Raw genomic sequence first — 18448 nt, 5'->3', positions numbered from 1 at the left:
GTTTCACTAACATGTTAACTGGCATGTTAACTGACATGTTTCACTAACATGTTAACTGGCATGTTAACTGGCATGATTCACTAACATGTTAACTGGCATGTTTCACTGACATGTTTCACTGACATGTTTCACTAACATGTTAACTGGCATGTTAACTGGCATGATTCACTAACATGTTAACTGGCATGTTTCACTGACATGTTTCACTACCATGCTTCACTGACATGTTTCACTGACATGTTTCACTGACATGTTTCACTAACATGTTAACTGGCATGTTTCACTAACATGTTTCACTGACATGTTTCACTACCATGTTTCACTGACATGTTTCACTGACATGTTTCACTGACATGTTTCACTAACATGTTAACTGGCATGTTAACTGACATGTTTCACTAACATGTTAACTGGCATGTTAACTGGCATGTTTCACTAACATGTTAACTGGCATGTTTCACTGACATGTTTCACTACCATGTTTCACTGACATGTTTCACTGACATGTTTCACTGACATGTTTCACTAACATGTTAACTGGCATGTTTCACTAACATGTTTCACTGACATGTTTCACTGACATGTTCCACTAACATGTTAACTGGCATGTTTCACTAACATGTTTCACTGACATGTTTCACTGACATGTTTCACTAACATGTTAACTGGCATGTTTCACTAACATGTTTCACTGACATGTTTCACTAACATGTTTCACTGACATGTTTCACTACCATGTTTCACTAACATGTTTCACTAGCATGTTTCACTGACATGTTTCACGAACATGTTTCACTGACATGTTTCACGAACATGTTAACTGGCATGTTTCACTAACAAGTTTCACTGATATGTTTCTACCATGTTTCACGAACATGTTAAATGGCATGTTTCACTAACATGTTTCACTGACATGTTTCACTGACATGTTTCTACCATGTTTCACTGACATGTTTCACTGACATGTTTCTACCATGTTTCACTGACATGTTTCACGAACATGTTAAATGGCATGTTTCACTAACATGTTTCACTGACATGTTTCACTGGCCTCTTGGAGGGCTAGGTGACTCAAGGGGTCCAGTACTTCACGTCGATCCTGTGTTACCTTTACAAACGAATAAGACAAGAACGATTAAACAAGACGAAGGTTTTCTGAATTAAGTTGAAGCGTGCTCACTTTTGCAAAATGCTTGTGTAACCCATTAAAATGTCTTAATAAAATAAAAATCGTTTGCTCGGGAGACGGTAACTGCAGTTGAGGTTACACCAACAGTTGAAACGAGAACGGTCAGCTGGTCTAAAACAAGCTAATGACGGAGCAGTGGAAGCGTCGGTTGAGTTGCTGGTGATGAGATATTGAATTATTGAATGAAAGCAATCACATCTTTCCATTTGCGGCCGAAGGGCCCGGACGGTCGAGGTGCAGCTTATTTTACATATTATTAGACATATTCTATGATGAAATATCTTTACATTTCCCCTTTTTTCCCCCTTCTTGAACAACAAATAATAATAAAATGGAGTGTTCTCCACCACGATGACCTCCCGGCAGTGTGTGAAGAAGAGAGGAGGACTGGACGGTCAGACTGGTGACGACGATGAGAAAAGATCTTCTTTGTGCTGATGCTGTTGCACGGTTGGAATTTGGACGGATGATCTCAGCCTGTTTACGGCCCCGATGAGCTCACAGCGACAATAACCAGCTAAGCTCACATTTTATTTTTATATACAGCAACATCGCAAACCGGTTCGTCTCCAACGCAAAAAAAGAAGGTTTAACTTTTCTTGTTGTATTTTGTGATGAACCAAGATTGTATTATTTTATCAAAGCATAACATAGTCAAAGTCTCTCTCACACACACACACACACACACACACACACACACACACACACACACACACACACACACACACACACACACACACACACACACACACACACACACACACACACACACACACACACATAAACATTTCACAGAGGAGGAGAAGAAGAAGCACACAAATGGAATGTGGACACTTTATTTGGGCATGATGGGAGAGGGGCGGGGCCTAAGTCGGCTGTGAGGGATAGAGACCTAACGAGGAATCTCTCGCACTGAGGAGAGACGGCGGTCGCATATTTACGCGGTGGGCTTCTGCTGTTTACGTTGGCCACACATTCATCGGACGAGGACGCCTCCAGATCCATGTAACGTGTTGCCAAACGCGATGTGGATGGCAGCCAATGAGTAAAAGGTGTGTGTGTGTGTGTCTTTTATCAAGAGGAGGCTGGACGCCTGTGATGATGTGCATTGTGTAAACAACATTAGTGTTTTATGACAGCACGTTGTTCCAGAGCTCGGCTCAGGAGCAGTTTAACCGGTTGGTGATTTTACAATGTCTTATTCCTAATAAAGATTAATAATGAATAATAATGGGATAATAGGACGGGGACTGGACACGAGCGTGGTGCATCAAAGGAGAATGAAGAAGAAAAGACAGGAGGAAGCAGGGGAAGAAGTAAGCCCCCCCCCTCCCTCTGGCTCCTGTCTGGCTATTTATGGTAGAAGTCCTCCCGATGAAGGCCGAGTTCACGGCATCGTAATTCCAACAGTTGGACAAGCGAGCGTCAAACAAAGTCGGCTTATCGGTCGACGGCGAGAGAGACGGAGCCGAGCCGACACTTCCACTGCCTTTCAGCCCGCCGCACGTCCACGACTCAAACTACTTCCCTCTCAAACCGACGTCCCTCACGCTTCGGCGTTTTCATGTCGACCGACATTTAAAATCGGCACTAATCCTCCGACTCTTCAATTCAGTTTATTTGTATAGCCCAATTTCACAAATTACTAATTTGTCTCGGAGTGCTTTACAATCTGTACACATAGACATCCCTGACCTTTGACCTCACATCGGATCAGGAAAAACTCCCAAATAACCCTTCAGGGGGAAAAAAGGGAAGAAACCTTCAGGAGAGCAACAGAGGAGGATCCCTCTCCAGGATGGACAGAACAATAGATGTCATGTGACCAGAAGAACAGATTTAGAGTTAAAATACATTCAATGAATATGACAGTGGATGAATAGTTCATAGTAGGCATATTCCACAATGGAGACCTCCACGATTCATCAGGCAGATGGAGGTAGAGGAGGAGTGGGCGGAGTCTAAACAGTGGGCGGAGTCTCAACAGGGCAGTGGCGTAGTCGGTAGCAGGAATTCCACGACCCAGACCTCGAAAATTCATCCCTAAGGAGAGAAAAGAGGAGATAGGTACTCAGTGCATCCTAAACGTCCCCCGGCAGCTATAAGCCTATAGCAGCATATCAAGGGGCTGGACCAGGTGAACCTGATTCAGCCCTAACTATAAGCTCTGTCAAAGAGGAAAGTCTTAAGTCGACTCTTAAACGAGGTGACTGTGTCTGCCTCCCGGGCTGAAGGTGGAAGCTGGTTCCATAGAAGAGGAGCTTGATAACTAAAGGCTCTGGCTCCCATTCTACTTTTTAAGACTCTAGGAACTACAAGTAGTCCCGCATTTAGTGATCGCAGCTCTCTAGAGGGGCAATATGGTACTACAAGCTCCTTAAGATATGATGGTGCATCACCAATCAAGGCTTTGTACGTTAAGAGAAGAATTTTAAAAGTGATTCTTGATTTTACTGGGAGCCAGTGCAGAGCAGCTAGTGCAGGAGTGATGTGATCTCTGTTCTTAGTTTTAGTGAGAACACGAGCTGCAGCATTCTGGATCAACTGGAGGGACCTAAGAGACTTATTAGAGCAGCCTGATAATAAGGAGTTGCAGTAATCCAGTCTCGAAGTAACGAACGCGTGAACCAATTTTTCTGCATCTTTTTGAGACAAGATGTGCCTGATTTTTGAAATATTACGTAGATGAAAGAATGCAGTCCTTGAGATTTGCTTTACGTGGGAGTTAAAGGACAAGTCCCGATCAAAGATAACGCCAAGATTCTTTACAGTGGTGTTGGATGCCAGGGCAATGCCGTCTACAGAATCCACATCACCAGATAATTGATCTCTGAGGTGCTCAGGGCCGATTAAAATCACTTCGGTTTTGTCTGAGTTTAACATCCAGAAGTTGCAGGTCATCCATGTTTTTGTGTCTTTAAGACATGCTTGAATTTTACTTGCACGCTTTCACCTCCCGCTCGCTCGCCACTTACACTGCTGTCATCCGCGGGACTCTCCCGACCCTCTCGGGTCTCAGGCCTTGAAACTCCTCCGGCCCCCGACAACCCCCCCTTTGTTCAAACTCGACCCTCGCCCGCTGACCTTTCCACTCCCTTCAGTGCTCACACTTCAATGACTTCTTTCCCCCAGGAAAGGTCGGACGACATCATTCTTCTGGCTCACAGACGGCTTCATTCATCTGCGGTCGACTTCCACTTCAACTGACATCGTTGGTTTTTTTTACACTTGTAACGTCGACGTTTTCTTACAGGACTTCCACAGCCGACACTTCCTGCCGGCGTTCGGACTGACGGTTCGACTCCTTTCAGTCCGGGCTCTTATCGTCAGGCTACCTGACGATGTGCTGACCCGTCACGTCTCTGGCCGAGGAGCCCGGTCCCAGTTCGTTGCTGCTGGTTTTCAAACTGGTTTGAGATCAGTCACACGTCGACTCTGCCGAGCCGTAAAGCACCTTGTAAAACCGGCTCTGTATTTATAACTTCTCCAACAGTCTGGTATGTTTTTGTTTCCCCAAGTCTGGGAACAGTCTTCAGGAGAAATTCCTCCTGAAATAGAAAGATCCTTAAAAATCAAATGTTTTTTTATTGAAGTAACTAACTACAACTCACATGGCAGACTGAAAGCTGAAGTGGGGGAGCAGAGGCTCGACCTCCAGGGAGGGGGACGCCGGGGCCCGGAAACACCGACGACAACAAGGGTTTGTTGTTGTAACACAGGTGTGTATTTTGTGTCTATGAGGGACGCAGGTGATGATGTGCAGGCCCCGCCCCCCTGGGTGAGTGATGTCCAACGGCCCACACACACGAATGTGTGCAGGAGGAACAGTTTCATTGAGTCTGTTATGTGACCATGTTTGGTAAAGCGCCTCAGGACGGACACACACACACACAAAGAGAGTCGAGTCACCTCCTCTTTGCCTTCAACTTTATTGAAGAGCAACACGTTCAAGTAAGTCTCAGCGTTCAGCACTACAGGATCGTTAGTGGTCGTCGTCACGGGAGACGCTCGGACCGACCGGAGGCCCGAGGGCAGCGGGGGTCGTTTCACATTTAAAATCTCCAGGAAGAAAAAATGGATCAGAACAAGAAATTGCATTAAAAAGACCAAATAAAAACAGAGAGAATAAAGAGGAGGAGCACAAAAGCAAAAAGGTATTCGCCATCAATTTTTCCAGTCATTCATTCTTAATCTTTACGCACTGAAATACAACACGTCATTGTTCATCGGAAAGAGACAGAAACGGGGCAAATAAAGTTTGCCAAAGTACCTTGTGTGACCTTGAGAAGACCCACAGAGGACGTGTCCATCGTTTAAGTACCAGATTCTGATGCAGCTCTGTTGTAATGTACCTAAGAGAGAAGAGACGTCCCGGCGGTGGAGGGAGTCCAGTGAGCGTCGGGTTTCAATACGGGATCACGGATATATATACAGATGTGTATATACCACTATAATATGTATATTTAAATATATCCATGATGATACATAATGAACGTTGGCCTCCCCAAAGACAATGTGATCTAACCTGATACAGATCACGGTCGTTCCACAGCAGCCTCGTCACACAACGCGTGGGCTCATCCGAGGGGGGGGGGGGGCAAATGTTTCAACATACGCAGGTGTTGAGCTTTGTGCACGAGCCCCGTGAGAATAAACTCCTCCCACCATCAGAGTCACGTGACCAACGTTCAGTTTCTCGTTATTTTTTTGAGAACTATTCACAGCTTTGAGTCGAGCCGCTCGCCGACCTCTGTTCTCCCAAGTTCAAAAAAACGTAATATATATATATATATTTAACTTAATATATATCTATTAGTTTGCCTCGGACACTGCAGGCCCACCTTAATGCCACTAGAAACACCTACCCCCCCCCCCCGATTCTCCCCGCTGAAATCAACCAATCAAAAGGGGCTCAATTTGGATTATAATACTTGGCCGGATTAAATCGTTGTGCAGGCAGATTATAAAAAATATATACAAAGAGTATAGATGTGGGAGACAAGTCACAGGGTTAGAAAGTCATGCATCCAAACTGCACCGCGCCCAAAGGGAAGGCACGAGATACTGTAGCCCCGCCCCCTGGCCCATGTAGCCCCGCCCCCTGCGCCGGCAGACAGAAACACAGGGCGGTGTGCTTTGTAGTTTTCAGATGAGCATCGATCCAGTGACGGGTACTTAGAGGGGAACGCCACCCATTGGACAACAGATAATGTGGGAGGGGCTACAGCCTCATCTCGGGGCCTCGCCGCTACGTTAGCCTCTACCAGCGGTGGGGTTGCATTGTGGGTAATATAGGTTGAATAGGTGGAATACATGATTCTTCGATCCACCTGAAGAAATAAACAGAACAAAAAGAAAAAAGTTTTTTTTACATTCGGCTCTGGTGGACGTGTGAGGAGGAGGAGGAGGAGGAGGAGCAGCGGCGGCGAGGAGACCCCGACCGACACAAGTTCATTTTGCTCCGGCATGCCGTAAAAAAAATTAAATAAAGACCCTGCCACATGGACGCCGCCCGCTCTTACAGAGCTCCCCCCCCCCCCGGTGCTCACGCAGGCATGTCACACGACGTTTGGACGGAAACGTGGCTACAATGTGTCGATTATCAGTTAAAAAAAACAAAAAACGGTTGAATGTGATTCCCTCAACATTAGAGAGAAAGAAAGAAAAAAAAAATCAGTAGAGCACGGCTTTAAATAAAAAAATAAAGAAAGGAGAACCAGGAGCACGCGCGTGTGCCAGCACATTGTGCGTGAACCTGAACCTTCCTCCTGACGTCATCGTCGATGTTAGAACCCGAGCGGCGTCCGGAGAACGTGGCAACGATCGGCGTCGATACTGTACAGGCATGCGGGGGAGAAAGGAACCAAAAACAACACGCATGCATTCAGAACCGCTCTGGAAGACGACACAACGACGACACGACCCCCCCCCCCCCCCCGTTGAAGCATTAGATTAATTATATTTGAGATGTTACTCATCTTTCTTGAAATATGTCAATCGGACCATGCTGCGCAGTGATGATTTACAGTTTATACACTAAAGAAACAACTCAACTAAAGACGTGCAAATCACCCCCGCGGCCCTCGGCGGATTGGTACGTCCCAATTAATGAATTCCATACTAGAAAAATGTCATATTGCTAGTATTCCTCCATTGCGCAAAGGGGAAACAAAAAGGGAAAAGAAGAGCACCATGCGAGTGTTTTAGGAGGGCGTTAGATAGTTTGCACTCTTTGCAAACTTTACCCCCCGCCCCCCCTTTCTTTCCTAAATTAGAGTCTCAGAATCACTGAGAACAAAAGGAGATCAGGGGAAGTGTAAAAGCCTCCGGGGGTGTTTCTCTTAAGATCCCGTCTTCAGAGAAACAGCCGAGGAGGAGAAAGAAGAAGGAAGGAGCGAGGGAGGAAGACGTCCCTCTGAATCAGTGACATCACAACAGTTCACGTCTTAAAAATCAAAACGAAATTAACTAAATAGAAACACTCCAACCACAACAAGTTGATTGTAAGGCGGGGGGATGGGGGGGGAGAGGTAGAACACAAAGAAACAAACAAAAGAACGTTTCGAGCTGGACGGCGGAGCCCTGTTCCAGACAGGCAGAGGGTTGCCATGGTTACAATGTGAAGTCACTGCAGCGACGGCGACACGATGAATACTGAAAAGGCAAAATTGTCCTGCGAGGAGCCGAGGATGTCGGGGCGTCTTTATCCTCTTACGCATGCATATACATATATTTTTTAAATACACATATATATTTTTTGATATATATATATATAAAATCCAGATTGTGAGGGGTTTCCCAGGGGCATGGCTGGTGAGATAGGCAGACGCCACTCGTTACACGGAGGCCGCAGCAGGTGATACTGTAGAAGAGGCATTACGGTGTTTCTGTCTCTTTTTCTTGGTTCCTTTCCTTCCTTCCTTCACGTGAGGTCTGGTGAGTTTTTAAGACAAGAGCCCTGTAGATTCACAAAACGCCGCGCGGATCGGATGAAAGCGAGCCGCGCCGGGGGCGGAGCCTCCGGCCTTTCACAGAGCGGTGGTCGTCTTCTGAAAGTGCCCCGCCCCCCCTGCCCTTTTGACTCATTTCCTCCGCGTTTTATTGCTTTTCCTGTCTTTCGGAGACACTTCAGAGGATCGGGCTTCGGCTGAAGTCGAAGCATGAGAGGAGGAGAGAGGACCGGTGAGATAAAACGTTTTTTTGGGGGTTAAAATATGTGCTATGAAGCGACCGCCGCCCCAAAACACGGAGGCCGACGCTGGGCTGGAGTCCGGGGAGCGCTCTCTCTGTCTCGTTGTCGGGGGTCAAGACCCGTCAGCCCCGGACGAGGAGATTCAAGGGCTGCGATTGGTGGATTGGAGAATGTGGGCGGGAGGAACGCGAGGCGAGAGAGAGAGAGAGAGAGGGAGGGAGAGAGAGGCTGCAAGGGTTCCTGGATGTCCAGCCTCCCCCCGCCTGCTCATGTCCGTGTCCACGCCTCCCTCCCTCCCTTTAGTCCGCGTGGTTGTTGACGTGCTTGCCCTCCGCCGCCGCCTCCTTCTCCACGCCGTCCTTGGGCGTGCGCCCGCTTCGCCCCTTCAGCACCTTGTAGCAGCCGCGGCCGATCTTGTACATCCAGATGATGTTCAGGACGTCCAGGGCGATGCAGGACGAGATCCAGGCCACCTGGGCGCTGAGGCCCAGCCGGTCGAACGCCTCCGTGCCGAAGGTGGCGTAGACGCTGAACCAGTACGACGGCATGACGGCGGTGCGCACCAGGAAGAACGCCACCGCCATGGCGACGCCGTTGAGCACCACCAGGCGGTGCGAGCGCGGGTACTTTAACGACTCGAAGAACCACCTGGAGGGAGGAGGAGGCGTTAGAGATGATCGAGTAAAACTAAAAACAGAGGGGGGGGGCAGTGTCTGGATTATTCAGACTCACCGTTGGTTCACAAACGGCGTGGACAACTCTGAAATGAGACGGAAGTTGGCGAAGTAGGGAAGCACGCCTCGTGTCTGCAGAGAGAAGACAAACACATTAGTGTGTATATATATATATATATATAAACACACATGTATATATACACATATATATATACATGTACATGTATACACATGTATATTAGGGCTGTCAGCGTTAACGCGTTAATCTATGCGATTAATTTGGCCGCGTTAACGCACTAAAATATTTTAACGCAATTAACGCAACTTTGTTTACTTCCGGTGTCGTTGAAGTTTTTACACTCCTCTGAGTGTCAAACCGCGGCAGTACAGTTTAACACTGTTTCCGCTTTTAAAACAATTATTTCTCCGCGAAAATAAGGAGCAGAAATCAGTTTAAACTCGTGGATGAATCAGTCGGGTTTCCTCCTGCTCTCCTTCCTCCCGTCTCCCCCTCTGACACACAGAGGAACGGAGGGGCGACGTGTCGGGTGACGCGGCGCGGAGAGAACTCGTCACACGAAACCTTCAACGTGATTGGTCAATCCGTTTGTCTGTCAACATTTTGCGAAAAAAACAACCAATGAACACTTAGTAAATCACAAAGGACCTCCCAGGTGAGGCTCATTAGCAGCCTGTCAGTCAGAGAGCAGAGAACACGGCGCGAGGACAATGAGCCTCATTGAATAGAGCTGAGATTGTTCTGGAATGTTTGATGTATAACACGTGGGTATGTGTCATATGCAAACGCCTTTAAAAGGTGTTCAATGTTAAAGATGACAGGACCAATGGGGTCTCAATATACTTCTCTTTTTTTTTTACTAATCTGATGTTTCACTGAAGAAACAATTTATCATCCACAATATTAAATACCTCGCTGGCACTTTATAGGTAGGAGCCTCTTTGAAACACAGCTCTGTGTGAAGTTTTGTCTTTAAAAAGAAAAAAAAACTTTTAATCGCGATTAATGAATTTAAAAATGTGCGATTAATTAGTTAATTTTTTTTAATCGATTGACAGCCCTAATATATATACATATACACATACATGTATATATACACACATACATATATATATATGAAACACTCTGGGCCCCCTGGAGGAGCGATGGACTCACCAGCACGTATCCGTAGGCGTAGAGCGCCGCCAAGTGGTGACACACAAAAAAGATGTCCCCCATGGTTCTCCAGTTACAGGCCAGCAGCACAAGGTCTGGAGGACAGAGAGAGAGGCGGTCACGCCGTGAAGGAGAACGAGAGGGGGGGGGGGACAACGGGGACCCGTTCATAGAAGACACAGGAGGCCGGCATATAAAATATATCTAAACTGTTCTCAGGCACTTTATCACCTTTAGATCAACACACAACTTCAATCTAAAGCCAGTTACACACACACACACACACACGAGAAGAGAGCAAACACAGCTCACCGTAGAGGAGGTAACCACAGGTTATGGCCACGTTCAGTTTGACGAGACTGGGGTCCCCCCTGTGGAGAGACAGAGAACACCATGTGAACAAGGTGTGTGCCGAGGAGGAGGGGGGGGGGGGGGGAAGTCGCTATTCCCAGAAAAGTGTGCGTGCTGCCCCCGATGGCGAGGTTGTAGCGGCCCCATGTGACTGCGACCGGACGGCTCCTGTTGGTTTGTTTGTGTAAACAACGCGTCAAACGGATCTTTAAACAACGTCTGCTCTCAGACGACCCGGAGGAGGCGACCCGCCCTCACGGAGAACCTGAGCAACACTCACTCAGCTGCTGAGGGAGGCTCCTCATTGGCTGTTCACGGGAACAGGTGGAGGAGGGGAACAAAGTGTTGTCTATAACGGAGAACATCTAACGGAGAACATATAATGGAGAACATCTAACGCAGCGGTCCCCAACCTTTTTTGAGCCACAGACCGGTTCCGTGTCAGAAATTATTTTCACGGACCGGCAATATAAATGATGTAATAAATATGACGTCATACAATTATACGAAGGGCATAAAGTGCCAAAACTACAACTCATCATTACGCCGAGTGTGAGCCGTGCGCTTGTTTACCTGCAACGAGCCGCTAATGGAGACCGCGACACAGACGTGTGTTTGGTCCGCTGCTCCTAACCGAGTTCTGGTCGCTGTCATTAGAACACCGACAGAGTTGTTGTGTGAAATGTCCCTTAAGGCCACCGTCATTTGCATCTCCAACACATTTTCTTCTAGCTCGGACGGGCTCGATTCACCGGGTGGGTTTGTTTACAAATGGGTTGCAGGTCTATTCTTTTGCAGTCGGGTCTTTTGTGGTTGGAGTTCCGCTCAAACTCTTTTAAAAGCCTCTTCCACCCGGTCAACGTCTGAAACATGTAGAATATTCCGCTGTTCGCTCGCCCACACAGCAGCGACTTTATCGGCCAACTTGAAAACAGTTGTCATTTCCCTGAAGTGACAGAATTCATTGAGCAGGTTGAATATGTTTTAAGATTCTTTGTCACTGAAATGTGCCGCCAGCAGAGGGTTCGGCGCGTGAGACTCGCCTGCAGCGAGAAACCCGAACTTTAAGACTCCTGAACGCGGCTCAGACGTACACACGGGTGGATCCGCTCCTTTTTCAAAATAATAGATTTTTCCGACTGATTAAACAAAAATTAAAACTTTTTGTATTCACTTTTTTTCCGCGGCCCGGTTCCAACCAAGCCGTGGACCGGTACCTATATAAAACCGGTACATCTAACGGAGAACATATAACGGAGAACATTCCTGAAACAGAACATTCCTGCCAATAGCTATTAGATTATATAATAATTCTCCTCTGGCCACATCCTCCTCAAATTGAACATCAATAAATCTTAAACCTCTTTCACTTTATACACTTTCATTTCATTTGTTCATTTCCTTTATTCTTTAAAGTATTCGATGGAATGTGCTCTATTTTATTTATTTATCTCAGAATAAAGTAACGTCTTATCTTAAAGTCCACACCCAGCAGATGACCCTGAACGCACCATCACCTCGTCAGGGAGGCGCACCTGATCCCTCTCGACGATAAGAGTCTGATCCAATGTCTGCTTCAAGAGAGAGAGAGACAGAGAGACAGAGACACACAGACAGAGGGAGAGAGACAAACAGATGGAGAGAGAGAGAGACACAGATAGAGAGAGACAAACAGATAGAGAGAAAGAGACAGGATAGAGAGACACAGACAGAGAGACAGACAAACATATGGAGAGAGAGAGACAGAGAGCGAGGGAGAGAGAGAGCTCCTGCTGTTCACGGATCTGTTGCATTACTTTACCTCTGCACTTGAAATGCAACGGGCAAATATAAGATTGGATAACCCCCCCCCCCCCTCCTGATATAGAGGCAAAGAGCGAGAAGGGGCGGAGCCCTTCACACAGGAAGTGCTCCAGTCGTGCTGACTCCACGGTCCTCATGCAGCCACCACTCAAGTGTTTGTCCTCTCCCGGTGCTCTACCCGTTCTACATGAGATCCTCTACAGCTGCAGTGCTGCTCTGGTTGTCTGTCATAATAATAATAAAAAGTATTACAATTACAACAATAATATAACACTATATATCACTAATTCGTTTCAGATTTATTTGGGGGATGAGGTGCTCCTCCACGAGTGACTCGAGGCCGGAGTTTGGAGAAGCAGACAGTAGCAGCAGGGAGCCAATCAGAGACCAGTATCAGGCGAGGTGTCACGATGGAAGCCGCTGTCTACGCTCCCTTCAAAGACCCCGGACCCCGTACAGTTTGACCAGGGATTTTAGTCTAGTCGAGAAGAGCCAGAGAGGAAGCGAAACGAGGGAAAAGGAAAAGAAGAAAGAGGAGTGTTGTAAGAATATAATGTGGAAGTGAGAGATGGAGAGCAAAGGAGAAATGCGAGATATTGGAAAGGAGAGATAATTGGGTAGGGGGGAGGGGAGGGGCTGTCGGTGTGAAGAGGAGGACGTGAGGAGGAGACGGTTTTCTCCTAAAAGCGCGAAAATCATTTCTTTCTTTCTTTTTCACGCCTGCCAACATGACGAGGCACGATGCGCCGGTGGCCTTTCGTCGCCATCTTTTCACCGTGGAAACAAAATGAACTAGAATGGGCACTCGGTAGAGAGCATACCTTCGCACATCACAAGATTGGGCATTGAATTATGAACATTTTGGCATTAGTTGCATGCCAATTGGATACAAATTGGCATGCAATGCTGTGGTAAAAATAAGATTTTGACCTTTCCATGACCTTGACCTGATCGATCCCAAAATCTAATCAAATGGTCCCCGGATAATAACCAATCATCCCACCAAATTTCATGCGATTCGGTTTAATACTTTTTGACTTATGCGAATAACACGCATACAAATACACGGCGATCAAAACATAACCTTCCGCATTTTCAATGCGAAGGTAATGAATCCTTCATCAGAACCACTCCTTTGAGTAGGCGCCGGTGCCCCCCCCGCCCGCTCGCCGTTCCTCTTACCAGACGGGATCGGCGTTGACGACGTCATCGAACCACAGGATGTACAGACAGAACAAGCCCACGACCAGAGCGTGCACGGTGGACACCAACCTGGGGACGCACAACAACACAGTGGTCAACACGAGGACGGAGGAAAGGAGGCTTTTTATTTGACTTATTATGATTATTAATATTTGGGCTTTCATGAACCGAATCTTTGATTTGACATGGTTGTTTTTTTGTGCCACAGACCGGGGATCGAACCCAGAGCCGCGATCGGAGGCGGATTATATCCCCAGGGCATACAGTGTGTGTTTGATGACGTCCCCGTTACCCCCCCCCCCCCACCAGAGTCCACGTGTCTGCTACTTCTTCTTTATCACGCCTGATACAGTATCACCCCGACCTTTGGAGCGGTTATCTGTTGATACTTTAGTAGCCCCCCCCACCCCACTGTCGTCACGAAGCCCCCGAGCCGGAACAGCAGCCCAGCAGCTGCTGAAGGCCGGACGAGATTATTATTACCGCTGAATCACGGCGACGCGTCTAAAAATGGACCGTGGCGGCGGAGCGCCGTGCGAGGGACTCTCTCTCTCTCTCTCTGCGGGGCGATCCACAGCGTTCACATGGAGGAGCCTTCCGATCGGCCCGTGAGGAACACTTCATTCAAAAGAAAAGAGAGACACAGATAACGCCAGCAGTCTCCTAGATTGAGCCGCTGCTCCCTCCCTCCCTCCCTCTCTTCTCCTTGCACTTAAGTCGTGGTTACATAAACAACACGCCGACGACAGACTGAGCGCCGGCGGTTACGCAACAGCAGGATCCTCTGACGCGGGGCATCGCCGCCTGGCCTTTGCCTCTGTTTCTGTGGAAACACCCCGTCCCGTTCACACGGGGGCCGAGAGGAGGAGGCAGCTTCTAGCCGCGTGAATGAATAAACGCCCGTTTGTGAGCAACTGGCAGGCTGCGAAGGAGATTCGAAAAAAAAGAGCGTAGAGGGGTGAGGGGGCGTTACGCAACGAAGAATCATCGCCCCCCTGAACTTCACGCTTGAAACCGAAAACCACTGCGGTCGACATCACGGCACAGCTGCGTGGAATGGCGATGAGTCGCGACCAGAGGCGATTCAGGGGCCGCCGCAGAAAAACACCCAGTGTTTGCTCGACGCGGGTCAGGGGGTCACGACGTTGGAACGTTACGCAACGACGCGTTTCTTGTGCCCGCCGGATAGAAACTAGAACGGCAAATATCTAATGTTTCCCGAAAGTCCGTCAGAGCCGACACAGGAGCGCTGCTTTCTGTATATTCGGACATCATGAGAAGAAGTGTTCTACGTCCATCGTGAGATCCTTAAAACCCACGAGATCTCCGTGTCGTCCGTTAAAAAAACGTTCCCATCTTTCCGTGGGATGGAATCAAACTGCCGTTTACGATCGCGCGCCGAACGTCCCAACAACGGATTATACTGGTGGATTTCTTTTTGGTAGGCGGCGCTGGTTTCCTTCACGTGGCGACAGGGAAGGCATCCAACAGATACAATGAAAAAGAGAAATAACAATACAAACGGTGGCGCACCTGGAGTTCCACTCCGTGAGCTTGGTGGCGGGCAGCCGCCCGTAACCCGGGGTGATGAAGATGGAGAGACGCGGGCTGACCACCGAGAAGAGGAGCTGGAAACTCACGAAGCTGCCAGCTAACACGGTCAACTCTCTCGTCTCCATCACTCACCTAAAGCACAAGGAAGAGGAAGAGGGGGAGGAGGAGGGGAAGGGACGAGGAGGGGTGGGGGGGGGGTGGTACACATGGACAAGTTCAAATCGATGCCTGTCAGTCATCCTGGGCGGCGCCAGCAGAAAAGAACTGAGGCAGCGGCGAGAGGGTGAAGCGACACCCGGCGTGATTCATCCAGGCCGCGAAGAAAAGAAGACGAGGAAAGAGACAGAAAAAAGGAGGAGGGGGGGAAAGGGATATATATTTATATATATGAAAGCCAAAGACACGGGCTGCCGAATGCAAGAGACACGAGAGCTTTAGACAAGCGGTTCATAGACGGGCGGAGAGAGAGAAGGCGCTACAGTTGAACAAAAGAACAGGAGGAAGGAGGAGAAGAAAGAGGAGTGATTGGGTGAATACAGTGCACAGGATTTCAGATAAAGGGGTCTCCATTTATATGGATATTTTGCAAGGGGATTACAGTGAGTTGTTTAGGCCTGCTGAAGAAAACAAAGGCTGAGAAAGGGAGGGGGAGGGGGGGAGGGGAGGATTGCCAAGATGGAGAAATGGGTTCAAATCAGGAGGCGTTGGAAAACGATGTGAAGCTCCATTCCACTTCCACTCGGCCTTCTCTTCACACACTAGACAGTTAATTTATTTTCCATTACGCCCGATTAAGTATTTCGTGGGGTTGGAAGTATCAGAGCAGAAACAAAAATATTGGAACCAATGAGGACAAAGCCCAGGATGTAGCCGTCCGAGCAGCTGCCTGTAAACACTGACGGGAGAGGTCCGCGTCCTCTTCTCCCTCTCGACAAAGGCTCGGTGGAGACGGACGGAAATAGCACCGCCGGAAAAAAGAGAAAAGGAGTCGTGAATCGTGACGGTTTTATCGGAGCGGGGGGGGGGGGGGGGGGGGGGGGTCAACTACTCCTGTGCTTCAATCCTAAAATAGACGAATCAAGGACCAAAGTACGTTGGTTCTGAGCAACGCGGGGTCCCTCGATTTGGACCGAGAAACTCTGCCGACAGTTCGTGACCGACTCTTCCTCATTTCTAAAAAAAAAAAAATCATCGCCGGCTTCGGGTGGCAGAATGTGTCCAGACAAAAAGGGTCGCAGCAGACGTCGAAGGAAACGCGTCGCCGTCGTGACTTCTCCGGGCCGCACGCCGAGCTGGACTCCGGCCTGACAGCGTGCGTTCGCATTCCGAATCCACAGAAATGACGCAAGCGATTATTAAAGCGACCGATTCCAGGAGAGGTGGCGATTAGGAGCGAGGGATAAAGTAAAGATGACGCGCAAACCGCCGGAAAACTCGTACGCTGCCGCCGTGAACTGGAGGCGTCGGTGGAGGCTGTTCCTTTACACTACATGACGTGAATCAAGTCATATTTACACCCTAAAAACAAGACGACAACAATGAGCTGGTGAAGAAAAACCAGTGCCACGAGAGAATCCCGTCTTACATCTTCTCTCAGAGGCAATCATCACAACTATATCCCTCTTGATCTTTAGAAAACAAAAACAAACAATAACAAATGCATTAAAAAAAAAAAAGCTTTAAAAAAATGATAGGCAGGGCTTCCCATACATCCTTTCCGCTCTCAAAAAACATGTTGAGCAGGGGCCGCAGGGGCCGCAGAGGGAGGGCGACCCTTCCCCGGGAAGCCACTCGCTCCTGTCGGGAGCCGCTCTCCTTGTCCCCGACGCCAGCCTCGCACATTCCCGGGTCACGCTGATCGCATGCAGCGTGGGCCTGAATAATTCAGCGCCATTCTTCACCTGGCAGGCTGGTTCACAGTGAGGAGCAGCGGGAGGAGGAGGAGGCGGCAGCGGGCAGAGAGCCTCCTCACTGCGGTTGACAGCGAGGCCGTCTGACCTTGTTCCGCCAGGGGACGATCTTTGCCGGCGTCAGCTAACCGTGGCTAACCGTGGCTAACCGTGACCCCCCCCCCCCCCGGCATATCGACCAAAACATAAATAATAGCGGTCCGATCCGGTCCGCACCCCGCTCCACCACCTTTCCTGTTGGAAATCTAGACCGCCCCCTCCTCCTCCTCCTCCTCCTCCTCCACCTCCTCCTCTTCCTCCTCCCTGTCTACCGCATTGCTACACCACACCGATGCCTTCGACTTAGCCGCTCTCGAGCCACCGAACCTCGGCCTCACAGCTCTCTGACTGCGGGGCCGACCGGGTCACCAACGGGCGGTCGTCGCCGCGTCACGACCGGACAGATGTTTGCGGTCAGACCCTTACAGTAGCACAGACCCCCCCATCTCCTCTTCCACAATAGCGTAGCAATATGCAGCGGCCACGTTACCAACAAATGAACAATACAAGCGGGGCCCGTTGTAACAAGACGCCGAGCCCCGGCCGGTTGAGACCCCCCCCCCGGTTGAGATTCATGGGGCAAAAAAAGAAGCTAAAACGGGAAGGCTACGTATGCGGTCTGCTGAGGGCGAGGCGCAGAAAGGTCGGCGTCCCAAGATTGTGTCGCGGCTAAAACACGTCGGCTGAAGAGCTCCGTGTCGGGCGAGGTGCGGGGCGGGGAGGCTCGGTTACCTGCTGTCCGTCGCATAGGTCGGTTTTTTCGGCGGGTCCGCTCCCGGTTAGCCGCCGTCTTGCGTCCACTTTTTTTTTTCCTCCCGACTTGTTTAGCTAGCAGGTCGAGCTAAAGTGACACAGCCCGCTGGCTCTCGCTCCGCGCGACCCCTGGAAGGAGAGGGAGAGAGAGGAAAAAGCCTTCACCGCTACGCGAACAATGGCGCGTGCTGACCGAGCACGACAACCGGGAGAAGAACCGTTGGCTTCCCCTCGCAGCGCCGCGTCCAGACTGCCATGCGTCTCCCGGTTTTGAATCCGGCAGTAAAAGTGTTTTTATTATTTATTTTTTACCGTTTTATTTTGGCGTTCTCGGTAAAGACTGACCGGTGACGTCACACGTACCCACCCCCTCGCGCACCCCTCCCACTTTCCGCTCCGGCGGATGGAGGCTACGCCCACCGGGAACAAAGGCCATACGGAGCTAATTTTTACGGTGATAACACGATAACGTAGATAGTGCGGACTTTAAGAGATTATACCGCAGATCGCGATGCAGCGTTATGATTAATAACGCACGCCACGCGGCTGTTTAGAGGACTTGTAATTCACTTTCACTCTTCCAGGTCATTTACATCCATTAATATG

General features: G+C 49.0%; 1 protein-coding gene across 3 annotated transcripts; it reads right to left on the bottom strand.

Annotated features, from left to right (window-relative positions):
• Positions 1–8431: 8431 nt before the first annotated feature.
• tlcd4b (TLC domain containing 4b) lies at positions 8432–18152 on the bottom strand. Of its 3 annotated transcripts, none has more exons than XM_056407782.1 (7): positions 17822–18152; positions 15120–15272; positions 13566–13655; positions 10542–10600; positions 10230–10324; positions 9114–9187; positions 8432–9029 (listed from the first exon to the last, which is right to left on the bottom strand). In XM_056407782.1, the coding sequence occupies exons 2-7, from the start codon at positions 15263–15265 to the stop codon at positions 8681–8683; spliced, it is 813 nt and encodes a 270-aa protein (XP_056263757.1). In that variant the 5' UTR covers positions 15266–15272; positions 17822–18152; the 3' UTR covers positions 8432–8680. The 3 variants fall into 3 exon arrangements, with proteins under 3 accessions (XP_056263757.1, XP_056263758.1, XP_056263759.1); XM_056407783.1 differs by lacking the exon at positions 17822–18152 and adding an exon at positions 16041–17197; XM_056407784.1 differs by lacking the exon at positions 17822–18152 and adding an exon at positions 17042–17197.
• Positions 18153–18448: the final 296 nt, after the last annotated feature.

Source organism: Pseudoliparis swirei, chromosome 23 (genome assembly GCF_029220125.1).
Source record: "Pseudoliparis swirei isolate HS2019 ecotype Mariana Trench chromosome 23, NWPU_hadal_v1, whole genome shotgun sequence".
In the NCBI taxonomy this organism is placed as follows: Eukaryota; Metazoa; Chordata; class Actinopteri; order Perciformes; family Liparidae; genus Pseudoliparis; species Pseudoliparis swirei.
Note: the sequence above shows the minus strand (reverse complement) of the source record. Positions and strands in the feature narration are given on the sequence as shown.